Genomic DNA, 16,609 nt, shown 5'->3' with positions numbered 1-16,609 from the left:
CAGGCAGGTCAGTTGGGTGCTCTGGTTACCATATTGCCAGCCTCTGGAATTGAGGAAACTCCTCCCCCTGACCCGTGCAGTACTACTGAGAGCCCTGGCAACACCAGAACCTGGCTCCAAGCACATGCAGCACAACATTACATGGGGTTGCAGTACTGTGTGTGGTGGGCTGCTCCCACTGCAGTCAGCCCTCTTTGCTCTTAGCCTCCTGGCTTAGTATCGACAGTCTGGGCTGACTCTGGATGGGTTACATAAGAACAGCTATACTCTGTCAGACCAATGGTCCATCTAGCCTAGTATCCTGTCTTCCAGCAGTGGCCTGTTCCAGAGGGAAAGAACAGAACAGGGCAATATTTGACTGATCCGTCCCCTGTCATCCATTCCAAGCTTCTGGCAGTCAGAGGCTAAGGACAACCCAGAGCATCGCATTACATCCCTGATCATCTTGGCTAATAACCATTGATGGATCATATCCTCCAGGAACTTCTCTAGTTCTTTTTTGAACCCAGTTATGCTTCACCACATCCCATGGCAATGAGTTCTACAGGTTGACAGTACATTGTTTGAAGATGTACTTCCTTATGATTGTCTAAACCTGCTGCCTATTAACATAATCGGGTGACCCCTGGTTCTTGTGTAATGTGAAGGGGTAAATAACACTTCCTTATTCACTTCTTCACACCATTCATGATTTTATAGACCTCTATTATATCCCCCCTTAGTTGTCTCTTTTCCAAGCTGAACAGTCCCAGTCTTTTTAATCTTTCCTTGTATGGAAGCTGTTCCATGCCCTTAATCATTTTTGTTGCCTTCTCTGTACCTTTTCCAATAGAATACATCTTTTTTTGGGATGGGCAACCAGAACTGCATGCAGTATTCAAAGTATGGGCGTACCAGAGATTAATATAGTGTCATTATGATATTTACAGTCTTATTATCTATCCCTTTGCTCATGGTTCCTAATATTCGGTTAGCTTTTTTGACTGCTGCTGAATATTGAGTGGATGTTTTCAAAGAACTATCCACAATGACTCCAAGATCTTTCTTGGGTGGTAACAGCTAATTCAGATCCCAATATATTGTATGTATAGTTGGGATTATGTTTTCCAATGTGCATTTGCTTTTATCAACATTGAGTTTCATCTGCTGTTTTGTTGCCCAGTCTCCCAGTTTTGTGAGATCTCTTTGTAACTCTTCGCAGTATGCTTTGGGCTTAAATATCTTGAGTAAATTTTGTACTGGTCTGTAAATTTTACCACCTAACTGTTTACCCCTTTTTCCACTTCACTTATGAATATATTGAACAGCACTGGTCCTAATAGAGATCCCTGGAGGACTCTATTTACCTCTTTCCAGTCTGAAAACTGACCATGGATTCCTATCATGTAACCAGTTACTGCTCCATGAGAGGACCTCCCCTCTCATCCCATGACTGCTTCCTTTGCTTAAGAGTCTTTGGTGAGGGACCTTGTCAAAGAGGAGTTGGGATAGTTGCCTCTTCAGAAAGGGATTTCCTTCAAACTGATCCAGACCAATGACTTGAAGAGCCCCAGAGGCACAATTCACAACCTGAGCCTTATTGTTCTAGGACTCCAGTCCCTTGGTATCGTTCCCAGCCCTCTAGACTCATAGACTTTAAGGTCAGAAGGGACCATTATGATCATCTAGTCTGACCTCCCGCATGATGCAGGCCACAAAAGCTGACCCACCCACTCCTGGAATAATTCTCTCCCTTGACTCAGCTGTTGAAGTCCCCAAATCATGATTTAAAGACTTCAAGTCGCAGAGAATCCTCCAGCAAGCGACCCCTGCCCCATGCTGCGGAGGAAGGCGAAAAACCTCCAGGGCCTCTGCCAATCTACCCTGGAGGAAAATTCCTTCCCGATCCCAAATATGGCGATCAGCTGAACCCCGAGCATGCGAGCAAGATTCTCCAGCCAGACCCTCGGGGAAAAAAGTTCTCTGTAGTAACTTTTAATATCCCATCATTGACCATTGTTACTAATTACCAGCGATGGCACGTTATTGACCTATTGACTAAAATCACGTTATCCCATCAAACCATCCCCTCCATAAACTTATCAAGCTTAATCTTAAAGCCAGAGAGGTCTTTCGCCCCCACTGTTTCCCTCGGAAGGCTGTTCCAGAACTTCACCCCTCTGATGGTTAGAAACCTTCGTCTAATTTCAAGCCTAAACTTCCCGACGGCCAGTTTATATCCATTTGTTCTCGTGTCCACATTAGTACTGAGCTGAAATAATTCCTCTCCCTCCCTGGTATTTATCCCTCTGATATATTTAAAGAGAGCAATCATATCCCCCCTCAGCCTTCTTTTGGTTAAGGTAAACAAACCGAGCGCCTCGAGTCTCCTTTCATACGACAGGTTTTCCATTCCTCAGATCATCCTAGTGGCCCTTCTTGTACCCGTTCCAGTTTGTATTCATCCTTTTTAAACATGGGAGACCAGAACTGCACACAGTACTCCAAATGAGGTCTCACCAGTGCCTTGTATAACGGAACCAGCACCTCCTTATCCCTACTAGAAATACCTCGCCTAATGCATCCCAGGACCGCATTAGCTTTTTTCACGGCCACGTCACATTGCCGACTCATAGTCATCCTGCGATCAAGCAGGACTCCGAGGTCCTTCTCCTCTTCCGTTACTTCCAACCGATGCGTCCCCAGTTTATAACTAAAATTCTTGTTAGTCATCCCTAAATGCATCACCTTACACTTCTCACTATTAAATTTCATCCTATTACTATTACTCCAGTTTACAAGGTCATCCAAATCTCCCTGCAGGATATCCCGATCCTTCTCCGAATTGGCAATACCTCCCAACTTTGTATCATCCGCAAACTTTATCAGCCCACTCCTACATTCGGTTCCGAGGTCAGTAATAAATAGATTAAATAAAATTGGACCCAAAACCGAACCTTGAGGAACTCCACTGGTAACCCCCCTCCAACCTGACAGTTCACCTTTCAGTACGACCCGCTGAAGTCTCCCCTTTAACCAGTTCTTTATCCACCTCTGGATTTTCATATCGATCCCCATCTTTTCCAATTTAACCAATAACTCCTCATGCGGTACCGTATCAAACGCTTTACTGAAATCGAGGTATATTAGATCCACCGCATTTCCTTTATCTAAAAAATCTGTTACTTTCTCAAAGAAGGAGATCAGGTTGGTTTGGCACGATCTACCTTTCGTAAAACCGTGTTGTAATTTGTCCCAATTGCCATTGACCTCAAGGTCCTTAACTACTTTCTCCTTCAAAATTTTTTCCAAGACCTTGCATATTACAGATGTTAAACTAACAGGCCTGTAGTTACCCGGGTCACTTTTTTCCCCCTTCTTGAAAATAGGAACCACATTAGCTATTCTCCAGTCCAACGGTACCACCCCCGAGTTTACCAATTTATTAAAAATTATCGCTAACGGGCTTGCAATTTCTCGCGCCAGTTCCTTTAATATTCTCGGATGAAGATCATCCGGTCCGCCCGATTTAGTCCCGTTAAGCTGTTTGAGTTTGGCTTCTACCTCGGATACGGTAATGTCAACCCCCCCCTCCTTCATTCCCATCCGTCATGCTGCCACTATTCCTGAGTCCTTCATTAGCCTCATTAAAGACCGATGCAAAATATTCGTTTAGATATTGTGCCATGCCTAGATTATCCTTAATCTCCACTCCATCTACAGTCTTAAGCGGTCCCACTTCTTCTTTCTTTGTTTTCTTCCTATTTATATGGCTATAAAACCTCTTACTATTGGTTTTAATTCCCCTCGCAAGGTCCAACTCTACACGGCTTTTGGCCTTTCTCACTCCATCTCTACACGCTCTGACCTCAATAAGGTAGGTTTCTTTGCTGATCCCTCCCATCTTCCACTCCTTGTACGCTTTCTGTTTTTTCTTAATCACCCGTCTGAGACGCTCGCTCATCGAGCTTGGTCTAAACCTCCTGCCTACGAACCGTTTTCCCTTTCTCGGGATACAGGCCTCCGACAGCTCCTGCAACTTCAACTTGAAATAATCCCAGGCGCCTTCTGCCTTTAGATCCATAAATATGTTAGTCCAATCTACTTCCCTAACTAGTCGCCTTAATTTATTAAAGTTAGCCCTTTTGAAATCGTAAACCTTAGTTTCCGATTTAATTTTGTTAATCCTTCCATTTTAGTTTAAACCGAATTAGCTCATGATCACTCGAGCCAAGGTTGTCCCCTACAACCATTTCCTCAACGAGGTCCTCACTACTCACCAAAACCAAATCTAAAATGGCATCCCCTCTCGTCGGTTCAGCAACTACTTGATGAAGGAATTCATCAGCTTATCACATCTAGGAAAATCTGAGACCTATTATTGATACTAGCATTTGTTCCCCAATCTATATCCGGGAAGTTAGTCTCCCATGATTACACAGTTCCTATTAGTATTTACTTCCCTAAAAACATTAAAGAGTTCTCTGTCCATATCCAGGCTAGATCCCGGCGGTCTATAGCACACCCCAAGCACTATCCCAGGGGAGGTTCTAGTAGTTCTTTTACCCGGTGTGAGTATTGCCCAGACAGACTCCGTCTTATCCATTCCATCACTTATTATTTCTTTACAGTTTATCTCATTGTTGACATACAATGCTACTCCCCCACCCTTACCTTTGTTCCGGTCTTTCCTAAACAGCACATACCCCTCCATACCTGTACTCCAGTCATGACTACCGTTCCACCACGTTTCGGTTATTCCTACGATATCCGGTTTCATTTCTCGGACCAGGAGCTCCAATTCCTCCATTTTGTTACCTAGGCTTTTTGCATTGGTGTATAAACATCTTAATTTATGCCGTTTTGCCTCTCTCACATTTGTTATCCAATTTGGTATGGACACCGTACCTCCAGTATGACCTATTAGTCTAGTATCCATCCCCCCCTTCTCCTTATGTCCAATCTCTTCCCCCCGGCTGTAACTGTTCCTATCTCATCGACCTCCCTCTCAATGTTATAATCTGGTGTGGAGCAAGGGCAATGCTTGATGTAGGGCTGCTGGCCATAGGCTGTGGAGGTGAGCTCTGCTTGAACTGCTCCAGAAGCTGAGCGGGGCTCTTGCACAGCTCAGTCTTTTTGGAGGTCTTGACTGGAGCAAGCACTGCATGTAGGAAGCAGAAGACTGGCTACCACATGTGCACTCAGCGGAGGCTGGACATTATAAAGCAAAAAGGGACCGTGGGTAGCACTGCTCTGTGGCTGGTGGTGCAGGGTGGTGGACAGGCCTGGTTTAGTGTTACCTACAAAACACAAGTTGCCGCGTTGCAGGATGGCATTGGGGAAATGCAGACAAACTGGTGCTGCTGTCACACTTGTTACTTCCTGGCCACCCTGGAGAAAAGGCAAGTGTATGTGTTAATCAGACAGGACCTGGGCTGAAGACTTGGTGCCGTGTATTGCATTTTGTAAGAGCTGACAGCCTGAGCTAGCTGCAGTGGGAGCTGTGTTGCAAATTTAAGGCCTTAAAACCAACTGTTTGCTAAGATGCCTCTTCATGCAGTGTAGGGAGGACTTTGGCACCACAGGGTCTGCGAGAGATTATGGGATCTCATCTACTGGCAAATGCTGGTCGAGATATTATTATTATTATTTTTTTTTATTCACCTAAGGGATTTAGAGAGACATTTTAATAGGAGATGTCTTTAAATCCCCTGTGCTTAGAAGCTTGTGTCAATCATGATTTCCCAGAGGGAATGAAAATTGTGAAAATGCCCACAAACAATATTTTAAATAGTTTTGTCTTAATGGACTACATTTTGTTTGTAAAATTCATTCTGTGCAAACTGTGAAATTGAACACTGTCATTCATGCTGTTATGAGTTTTCTAAAGATGTGCTTTACACAGGGCCCTATCTATGCAGCCTTGGAAATCTCAGCCGAGGTGTCTGAGTATCGGGGTGAAAATAAGTTAAAGGACTTACCGGTACGCTGGAGTCCTGGGCAGAGGTGTGGAAGAGGTGTGGCCTTTAAATCACCCCCGGAGTTACCAGCTGCAGAGGTGGCTGGGAGCCCCTGGGGTGATTTTAAAGGGACCAGGGCTCTGGCCGCTGCTACCGCAGCAGAGCCCCGGGCCCTTTAAATCGCCGACAGAGCCCTGTTGCCGCTACCCTGGGGCTCCGGCGGCGATTTAAAGGGCCCGGGGCTCCGGCCGCTGCAGGGAGCCCCGGGCCCTTTAAATCGCCAACCTGGGGAAGCCGGTCCGGTCTGGCACGGTGTGCCGGCCTGTACCAGCTTACTTTCACCTCTGCTGAGTATAGACAAAACAGGACAGCAGAGTAGAACTCCATTAAGGGACTCTAGGGAAGGCCTACCCAGCACAAGTGGGTGTCTCTGTAGAATTCCAGAGATGTGCTCATCCTGCATCTGAGATGGGATTTCAGTGCTGGCCGAGAAAGCTAGAGCCGAGATACTCCAGGATGCCTGCCACTGTCAAGCCAACGTTACTGTCTCATCAGTAGCTAAGATGTCATCATTGCTGATGCTTTTTTTTTTTTTTTTTTTTTTTACACCCACCTGTCTCCTCTCTGCCCGCCCCGCTGCTTCACATGACTCATTCAGGGAGGTCACAGTAAAGTCACTGCTGGGGGGTGGGGGGGGGAGAACTAGCAGGTCACAAACACTGCATATGGACCTTACAAAACGAGTCTCCCTTAACCAGTGGTCATGATGTTGGAGATCTAGGATTTGCCGTCTGTCCAGTTGCATCTTCCACCTCTGCAGATGGCCTGTGTCTCATGTCCCAAGGGAAGGTGAAAATCACCTGTACTTGGCTGACAGTACAGTGCTTTATATAGGATCACTGTAAACCTGCCTGACCACTGTGGCAATTGGCTCATGCCCTGAAGCATGAGATTTGGTTACCTTTGTCTTAGCACGTGATTTCGAACGTTGTTGGTCTTAGAATTATCCAATCCCTTTTTAAGATCCAGCTATAGTTCTTCTTGGTGCTAGGAACTGAAAAATGGCCCTCACTCCAATGATAGCAACTGAGGAATGAACACCCACCCACCCACCCACCCACCACCACCATGAAGAAACTGAACCAGCTGATTTGGAAAGAACTCTCTATTGATCACTGAGATGGGTGTGTTAGTGGGGCTTATAGGTCTTGGCTAATGGAACCCTGGAAGCAAGAAATCGTAGGTGATGAACAGACAGCCCCTAAAGACAACACTCCTCAAATCATTGCTCGATTACCCTCTCTCAGCCCTTGCTATAGGTAAAAGTCAGTGACTAGGAACTGTTCATGTTCATTCTCTCTCTTCCCCCTCTTCTCCCCCCACCCCACCCCCGCTTCTAAAGCCCTGCAATATGGTTGGCTGGAGACCAGCAGGCCCATCGGAGAGCAGCTCCCTCCCTGTTCAAGGGACTGGACTCCTTCCTTTTTTGGGAGGATTGACCACCCAAAGGCTTTCTGTGTGTTACCTTTCATAGGCATTGTGGGAAGCGCTAGTCATAGCCTTGTTTCTCTCCTTCCCTAACCAATGACCAAGCATGTACCTATCTCAACCAGTAATGTGATGTGGGGGGAGATCCAATGGCCCGTGTTTCACAGAAAGCCAGAGCCGGTGACTAATGGTCCTTTCTGGCTGTAACCTCTGAACTGCAGAAACTAGGCAGGATGATGTAGTGGGATCTGGCTACTGAGTCGCAGCCCACTCATGAGACATTACTGTAATTGACTGTTACTGTGGGAACCAGAGCCCAGAATCCTGGATTAGCACGGGCTGGAGCAGTAAACTTGGGACTTTGGTTTTTGTAAATTGCGTCATACTCTTTCCGCTAAGAATGGTTCTGCTGCCAGATCGCAGAACTGGCCAGCTGCTCCAGATACTACTCTTTGTGATGGGGCTGATTGTCTCCTGTCAGTCAACAGGAGTCTCTCCAGGGACTCTGATGGGAGATGCATCAGGCCTGATCTGATCTTTGCCAGCCCTCCTTGCTCTCACGTGTATATCAGGCTTTCTGGATGGGTGTGAATCGTGCATCAGCAAAGCATATAGACCACTAGAAATAAAAGAATAGCCATGGTGGCAGGTACAGTAACTCCTCACTTAACGTTGTAGTTATGTTCCTGAAAAATGCAACTTTAAGTGAAATGATGTTAAACGAATCCAATTTTCCCATAAGCTTTAATGTAAATGCGGGGGATTAGGTTCCAAGGAAACTTTTTCTAGGCAGACAAAAGGCATTATATACTGTACTGTGGTTGGGAGGTGCCCCGGCTTACCCCACACAGGCACAGCCTGCTGCAGGCAAGGACACTAGGAAGCACCTTGCGCAGCAGCAGCGGTAGCTTCCCCCCAGAAGAACAGGTGCCAGCTTTGCCAGGGGATGCTCCAGGCCCACCTCTTCCTGTCCCCACTCCACTCCAGGCCCACTTCTTCCCACCCCCACTCCACCTCCTCTCCAGAGCACGCCGCGTCCCCACTTCTCCCCTTCCCTCCCAGAAAGTCCTAAGTGCCACCAAACAGCTGTTTTGTGGCAGGGGAAGCGCTGGGAGGGAGGGGGAGGAGGCAGTGCTCTTCCACAGAATCCTACAAGCAGTGGACAGAGCAGGCAGCCAAACAAGGTTATAAGGGAGCACTGCACAACTTTAAATGAGCATGTTTCCTAATGGAGCAGCGACGTAACTTCGAAACAACGTTAAGCGGGAGGAGTTACTGTAAAGCCCAATTCCTGGGGGGAGGAGCCTTGTGGAAACAGAATTGGAGCCTCCCCTGTCGTCTTGGACGCTCTCCCTACCTATCCTGAGGGTGCCTCACCTATTCAGAGTATCACAGCTGACACTGTGGTAAGTCTGAAGGTGCTGGACTCCCTGCAGCTGTAACTTGTATGCTGAAGCACCTGGCATGTGGGGCAGAACTGCCACCCAGAAACAGACCCATGATCAGGCTAGTCCAGTATCCTGTCCTGGACAGTGGCCAGTGCCAGTTGTTTCAGAGGAAGGTGCAAGCACCCCACAGTGCAAGTTTAAGGGATAAACTGCCCCAGGAAAGTTTCCTCCTGTCCCCTGTTAGCTATGGTCAGTCTATGCCCCAAAGATGAGGATCTGTCAGGCTCTGGGTTTGAGCAATGGTTAATCAACTCCGTTGTGTTAGAAGGAAACTGTAGAAACCCCACCGCGCATGGAGTTGTGTGTGACCTTCGTACAGGCTTTCTCCCCCTCAGGCCAGGGAGTGCAGCGTGGAACTGGGAAAGCTAAACTCTCCCTCTTCTTGCCCATTTGTTGTGTGCTGCTCAGAAAATCTGTGCTGGGTTTTATGAAGCTTTCTGGAGAGGGAAGAAGTCAGTAGGAGCAGCCTGGAATGGGGCTGGGCTGGTCTCCAGGCCAGGAGCAGCCGCCAGGCTTGCCAGTCCCTGTTCCCACCCCAGGATCCCATGGTGTGCGAAAGGCGTGTCTCGGAACTGACAGCCAAGCACAAGCAGGAAAAGAGATCGGAGCTGCTGGGTCAGCTCCAAACTAGCATAGAGAGACCAATGCTGCTTTGCCTCCTGACAGCACTCTGGATGTTTGCCGGGTCAGTGACTGGCTTCCTGGGGAGGTTGCCAGGGCCGCCGGGGGGGAGTGAGGGGGGGAGCAAGTGGGGCAATTTGCCCTGGGCCCTGCAGGGGCCCCCACGAGAATGTCGGAGGCTCCCCCCCGCCTCCGCCTTTCCCCATCCCCTGGCGCCTCAGCGCACCGTGTCCAGGAGTGGCCCTGGACAGCGCTGCAGTGGCGGGACCTGAGCTCCTCCCGCTCAGAGCCGCGTGGTAAGGAGGCGGTGCTCCGGTGGGACCTGAGCTCGCAGCCGCGCCCCCTTACCACACGGGCTCTGAGCGGGAGGAGCTCAGGTCCCGCCGCTGCAGCGTTGTCCAGGGCCACTCCTGGACGCGGCACGCTGAGGCTCTAGGAGAGGTGGGAGTAAGCAGCATGGTAAGCCCCTCTGAGCCGGACACCTGACCCCTAGCTCCGAGCCCAGCCCCTCTGAGCTGGGCACCCCCTGACCCCATCCCCCCCACAGCCCTGACCCCCTAGCTCTGAGCCCAGCCCCTCTGAGCCGGGCACCCCCCGACCCCATCCCCCCGCAGCCCTGACCCCCTAGCTCTGAGCCCAGCCCCTCTGAGCCGGGCACCCCCTGACCCAGAGCCCAGCTCCCCACCCAGCCCTGGGCAACAGCAGCGCCACCCCCAGGTAGCGACAGCCCATTGGCACCAACCATCACCCAGCGACAGCCCATTATGTAATTGCAAATGTATTAAAGAATTTAACGTTTTTAAATGTATTTTGTGTATTTTCAAATTATTAAAAATTTTTGAATGTATTTCACTGGTTATTTTTTACATTTCTAAATACATGTTACTATAGTATTGCAACTTTTTTTATGGAAGGGGGCCCCCAAAATTGCTTTGCCTCAGGCCCCCTGAATCCTCTGGGCGGCCCTGGAGGCTGCTGTGCTCGGAGGCTGCCTGGCTCCTGACAATTGTCACAAAAAGCCAGCTGGCTGGTGCTGCGAGCACCCTGCTCCATGCTGCCCTTGCATGTTGGGGGAGAAGTTCCTTCAAGCTCTTCCTGAAAAGAGCCCAGCACTGTCTGCTCTGTGGGTTTGCCCCAACTTCAGCCATCAGCTGGCTGCACCAGGGCCAGTCCCTCCATGTAGAGGGGCAAAGCATGGGAGGGAGAAAGAAGCTGCACTGGTGTGAATCTGTTTCTCTTGTCTTCACTGGGGCGGTTACAGCCAATTACTGGAGTCAGCAGGAATCTCCAGTGCAGGCAAGGCCCGGCTGTCTCACCACCAGGAGAAGGTGGAGACTGTCCTCTGCTGATACCAACCAGGAGTTTGTGGGGAACAGGGCCGGCTTTAGGCTGATTCGCCCGATTCCCCGGAGTCGGGCCCCGCGCCTAAGAGGGCCCCACGCACTCACCCTGGCGGCGGTCGTCTTTGGGGGCCCCGCTCCCCTGGCCAGAGCTCCAGCCGGATTGCGGCAGCCCCGTGACCCCGGCAAGCCCCGCAGCCCTCTCTCCCCCAGCCGGCAATCCGAAGTGCCGCCCCAGGAATCGGGCCCCGCATTTGCTAAAGCTGGCCCTGGTGTGGAAGGTTGGGATTGGTCCAGAATGAGCCCTGGAACTCACAAGCATCATGCAACCTTCTCTTATCTCCTGCCTCCCACGAGCTGCACTCGGACCAGCCACCCCCCAAAAGGGGTTAGACAAGGATAGCGAGGCAGTGGCTTGGCCATGGTGGGGAAGTGGGGTAGCTTTCACTTCTCCACTCTAGAGACTTTGGTGAGGTCACTTGTCTGGTTTGAGAGCCACCACCCTTGTGTTCCTGCCCCCTAGATAGAACTATCCAATTTACAATGCGAAAGCTGCTGTGGAACTGTTAGCCTCGGCTTCTGAGTGTCCCCGCCTTGGGGGGCCAGTGCAGGATTCAGGGGTATTCACAGATCTGTGTGAGGGGCCTATGACTGGAATAACAGGGGGCTGCAGGTCAGGATTGAGGGGCATCAGTAGAGCTGTGGGGGGACCCCAGTAATGTAGTAGCATCAGGGCTGTAGGCTGGGACTGGTGCATTGGGAGAACTCTGGAGGCAGGACTGGAATGTTGTGAATTGAAGTGCACTGATAGACCTAGAAGGGGGGGAACATGCACAGCCGCCTGGCTCAGGCCTGTAATATCAGCCCCTCTTCTCAGGAGCTCTTGCAACCAAATGGCATTAAACTGTGAGCCATCTAGCCAGCCTGGGGTGTGGCCTGAAGAGTGCTGGGAAAGGGGCCTGTCTGGGAAACGGGGGCAGGGATGTTTTGGCCCATGCAATTGGCTCCTGACTGCCTTGTTTTTCTCCTCCTAGTGTTACGAGACATCAGCGAGCGAGGCCGGGACCTTGAGCAAATCTTGTCTCAGTACATTACCTTCGTCAAACCAGCCTTTGAGGAATTCTGCTTGCCAGTGAGTGAGAAAAAACAACCACCCCACGAGCCGTCTGGGAGCTCCTTGACTGGGAGCTCTCTTCTCGCTGGGGCCTGCCCTACCATGCAGCAACGTCACTTTGCTCAGGGCAGCGCCAGCCTGGACAGTGTGCATTCTCTCCCTGCAGGCACAGATGGCTGCATGGCAGGGCACAGTGTCTGTTGCTCTCAATGGTCACTTCCCTGTGGCTGGAGTTTCCGGCTGGATGCAGCAGCAGCAGGGGAAGTCCCTATTTGTGGGTGCAGCTTGTGCATAGTCCCAGTGGCTTACAGGCTGTCGTGGGTGTGCTGGGACACACTGATGTTCCCTTCCCTACCCCTGGGACACAGCCAGTGCTCATGCCTTCTGGATGGCCCAAAAGGAGGGGCAGGGGACTGAGCTCTGTGCTGCAGGTCTTGGCCTGGGGTTCCCACTTCTGGCTGGCTACAAAGCCAATGAAGAGCTTGCTGGGTTCCAGCTGTGGATTCCTGGAATCAGAAGTGAAGTGACTTCAGGTGCTGCCAGTGGAGGTGGAGATGGTTTTGGCTCCCAGGGAAGGCAGAGGGAGAGCGGGGGGCCTGGGAGGTGAACACAAGGAGCCCACGTTGCCAGTCTATGTGGTAGCACCTAGAGGGCTGGAACAAAGATCAGGGCCCCCTTGCACTAGGTACTGGCCATGTGCCTAGTAAGAGACTGACCCTGTGCTATGGGCCAGGAAGGATTTTTATCCCCTTCTTGCACGTGGGGGAAGCGAGACACTGAGATGGAGTGACTTGCCCAAGGTCGCATGTCAGTCAGTGGCAGAGGTGGGAATAGAACCCAGAACTCCTGACTCAGTCAAGTGCCTCAACTATTCGACCACCCTTCTCCTTAACTGTTTCTTTCCTATTCCTAGCACTGCACTTCCTTCCCCTCAAGCCAGGGAGGGAGCCTTGCTTTGCTCCAGAGAGAGAGCTGTGTTAGTGGGTCCCTTGGGGATGCAAAGCCTGGGTAAGGAGGCTCTGGGACAGTCCAGGGTTGGACCCTCCTTTCCGGCTATCTGCTGTCATACACAGTCATCATTGGCTTCTGGGAGACATGGAGTGGAACAGACCTGTCATGGGAGCCAAGTCTAGCGCCCTCCTTGATAGGGTCAAGGAAGGGTGTAGAGGCCCGTCAGGAAGGGTAGGTAGTCGGCTCCAGAAAGGAGGCAAGAAGATGTATTCTAGCCACCTTGCGCACTCCTCTCCTGATCATCGATCCCCAGCAAAAGTGCCACAGCTGCCCTCATCTGCTTCCAGAATTTGCTCATGGTCCTGCAGGGAGAGGAATGAGCAACAGAGATGGCAGCAACATCTCTTCTCCTCCTGCCCTGGTGAATCCTGCCTCTGACTGATCTGCACCCCCTGCTCCAAGCTCCTGGCTCAAGGGGCAGCTATTCTACTTGCATGCAGTGCAGAACAGGCAACCTGGTGCTGATCTCCTAACAAGCTCCGGGTCAGATGGGCTGGGAGGGAATCCCCATGACTGGAATCTGACAGATCCATAGCTATGCAGTGTTCTTGTAGCCATGTCAGTCCCAGGATCATAGAGACACAAGATGGGGGAGGTAATGTCTTTTATTGGACCATCTTATGTTGATATGAGAGAAACTTTTGAGCCACACAGAGCTCTTTGGGTGTGGGACAGGTAGGCAGAGTATCACAACTAAATATCAGAGCGAACAGGTAGGTTAGCTTAAGTAGTTAGTATACATTATCTGTTTGATCTTGTATGCAGCTGTTGCGCTCAGAGTACTTTTCCTAGACCTGAAGAACTCTGTGTAGCTTGAAAACTTGTCTCCCTCACTAGCAGAAGTTGGTCCAATAAACAATATTACTTTTCCCCACCTTGTCTTAGGGCTAGTCTACACTGGTAACGCTAAAGCGCTGCTGCGGCAGTGCTTTAACATGGCTTGTGTAGTCATGGCACAGCACTGGGGGAGAGCTCTCCCAGCACTTTTTTTTTTTTTAAATATATAAACACCTCCACGAGGGGCATAGCTCCCAGCGCTGGTGCACGGTCTACACTGGCACTTTACAGCGCTGAAACTTGCTGCGCTCAGGGGGGTGTTTTTTCACACCCCTGCAGCGCTGTAAAGTGCCAGTGTAGATAGGCCCTAAGAGCCAGAACTAGGCTGTAATGGGCTCTCGTAACTGCCATTGTCTAAAGCCATGAATAATGTAGCAGTTTGTGGGGAGAGGCTATTTCCACAACCTGGCCACTGCCTCTGGGAGCCCTCAGGGTGTGGCTGTGCAGGGCAGATCCTGCAGCAGCGACAACTATGAAACGCTTGGCCTGGTGCTCTGGTTTTGTTGCTGATAGCAGTGCAGTGTGGGTGGCTTCGCTATGCTCCAGGCTAAATGCCAAGACTGGGATGAAGCTGGCGTTGGCATCGTGGGGAAGGAAGGTGTGAGCCAGCAAAGAGTGGGATGCTGCATCGTTAACCTTCCAGAAGGGTAGTGTAAGCAACATTGAAATCCCATCTAAACAAACTAGTTGGCAGCCTCTCCCCACAAACTCCCTGTGATCTCAGTCTTGTCAACTCCTGTGACCCTTATTGCGAGTCTGGTGATCTTTGGTGGGATGTTTATCTTGAAGCACCAACTTCCGGAGTCATGAGATTGTCACCTGATCACAACTTTTACTAATGAAACTTTGTAGCCCTCATGGTTGTGGAGAAAAGCATGAAAACATGCTCAGAGTATAGCCTAAAGCTCAAACAAGAGGGCAAATGAAAAGAAGCCAGAATGTGTTTTTAACATCCCATGGTGGGGTGGCTGGTTCGTTGGTTTCTGAGGCCTGACTGGGATTGGCACTGCTGGATTATGGTATGAAATCTTCAGAGGTGCGGGAGCAATGAAAATACTTCAAGGCTGGGTCAGTTACATGCTCTGGTCTCTCCTGTAACACCGTGCTTTCTTCTCACAGACCAAGAAGTATGCTGACGTGATCATCCCCAGGGGGGCAGATAATGAAGGTGAGCAGTGATGCTCCTCAATGGATGGGGAGGCTTCATGTGGGGAAACTGACTAATGGGGCCATGGCTGCTGTTTGGCATGTGGATGTGAATGACCCCTGCGGGGCTGGGGTTAGATGGGAGCCAGTGTGGCTCCTAGCGAGGTGATGAGTCCCATATCTGGCTTTCAAGGTCGGTTACGGTCTGCAGACTTGGTTGGAGGAGGTGCTCTCCCATGGGAAACTCCTAGATGCTCCCTGATGCTGCATGGGTGGGCTGGCAGCCTGCCGCTTACTGTGTGAGTCAGAGTACAAGAGGCAGTAACTCAGTAGCATGTATCCTGCAGCATGAACTCCTGGAGTGAGACATGTTAAGGCAAAGGGGGCTTAGTATGTCTAAAGTACATGTGCTCAGATAGTCCCAGTAGAGAGGCAAAGCCAGCTCCTCAGCTGCTGTGAATCAGTGTCACTCCACTGACTTGCGTGGCTCCTCTCTGGCTGCGGGAGAGGACGAGGCGCCGCCTGCATGCGGGAAGCTATCACTCAGTGACTTGGCTGGCGTCACTGTTCCCGGCAGTGCTGACAGCCTGGCACTCCTGGGCGTGTGCCCCACTGCATTGCAAAGGGAGCTGGGAGTGGCCCCGTTTCTGTAGCTTGGGACTCATTTATGCTGTACAATCCTAACCCCAGCTCTGTTTTCCCCCACACCCAGTGGCCATAAACCTGATCGTGCAGCACATCCAGGACATTCTGAATGGAGGACACAGCAAACGCCAGATCAACAGCTGCCTGAATGGCTACACCGCTCCGTGCCAGAGGCAGCCTTCTGAGTCAAGTAGCCGGCCACACTGACCCCAGACATTGGGGTGAGGTTGGGGGTGGATGGTGGTTGGGCTCTGCTGCAGCTGATCTGTCCGTACTGTGTCCAATCACACCCCCACCCCGATATTTAAGAAACCAGATGGAGACACATGCCTTTAATTTTGTATCTTGGAAATGAGAGAGGAGCATCTGGATTCCCAGATGCCGCTGGGGATGCCTACCGCTGGCTTCGCTCAGTAACCACTCCAGCACAGAACTGTCTATCAATACAGAATCGCTCTATTTTTGTGTAAAAAGAACAATGTAAAACTACTTGCCATAAGGTATTTGCCAGGCTTGGTATTGCTGAGGGCAGCTGGGACGGGGGGCGGAGGGGGACACACGGGTGCTGCTGGCGTGGGGAACTGGTAAGTGGGGGAGGGGGAAACTGCACCAAAGGCTTCAAACTAGGTGACCAAGTGGCTTAGGAGCCAGAAGCAGCCACCCCATGGCTGGGGCGTGGGTGGAGGCTTGTTGTGGAGCATACTGTGATGCTTTTGCTGCTGGCCTGCGTGGCTTGTCACACAGCAGCTGTGCCTGTTCTGCAGGAGGGTGCTGGGTTTGGTTGGTGGGGAGGGGTGGAGTAGGGGTTGTGGCTGAAACCTTGGCTGCCCTTTCCTACTCTGCTTTCCCTCCCCCATCCCTGCTAGCTGCCTGTCTTGCCAAGGCTCCCCAGTGCTCCTGCCTGAGTCACTCAGCACTGCCCCTGTCCCGCAGCTGACTTCCTGCTGGCTGTGGTTTTGGGGCTGGAGTGATTCATCCCACAAAGAACTGGCTGGGGGGAGGGGAGGGGGGGATTTTGAA

At 50.9% G+C, this 16,609-nt stretch overlaps 1 protein-coding gene across 1 annotated transcript in view; it reads left to right on the top strand.

Annotated features, from left to right (window-relative positions):
- UCK2 (uridine-cytidine kinase 2) overlaps positions 1 to 16,043 on the top strand; it is a 36,256-nt gene extending 20,213 nt beyond the window's left edge. The window contains exons 7-9 of the mRNA XM_065409535.1: positions 11,871 to 11,968; positions 14,918 to 14,966; positions 15,657 to 16,043. Coding sequence (XP_065265607.1) covers positions 11,871 to 11,968; positions 14,918 to 14,966; positions 15,657 to 15,796 — 287 coding nt within the window. The 3' untranslated portion in view covers positions 15,797 to 16,043. The remainder of the gene's footprint in view (positions 1 to 11,870; positions 11,969 to 14,917; positions 14,967 to 15,656) is intronic.
- Positions 16,044 to 16,609: the final 566 nt, after the last annotated feature.

Source organism: Emys orbicularis, chromosome 8, assembly GCF_028017835.1.
Source record: "Emys orbicularis isolate rEmyOrb1 chromosome 8, rEmyOrb1.hap1, whole genome shotgun sequence".
NCBI classification, from domain to species: Eukaryota; Metazoa; Chordata; order Testudines; family Emydidae; genus Emys; species Emys orbicularis.
This window is presented reverse-complemented; position numbering and strand designations above follow the sequence as displayed.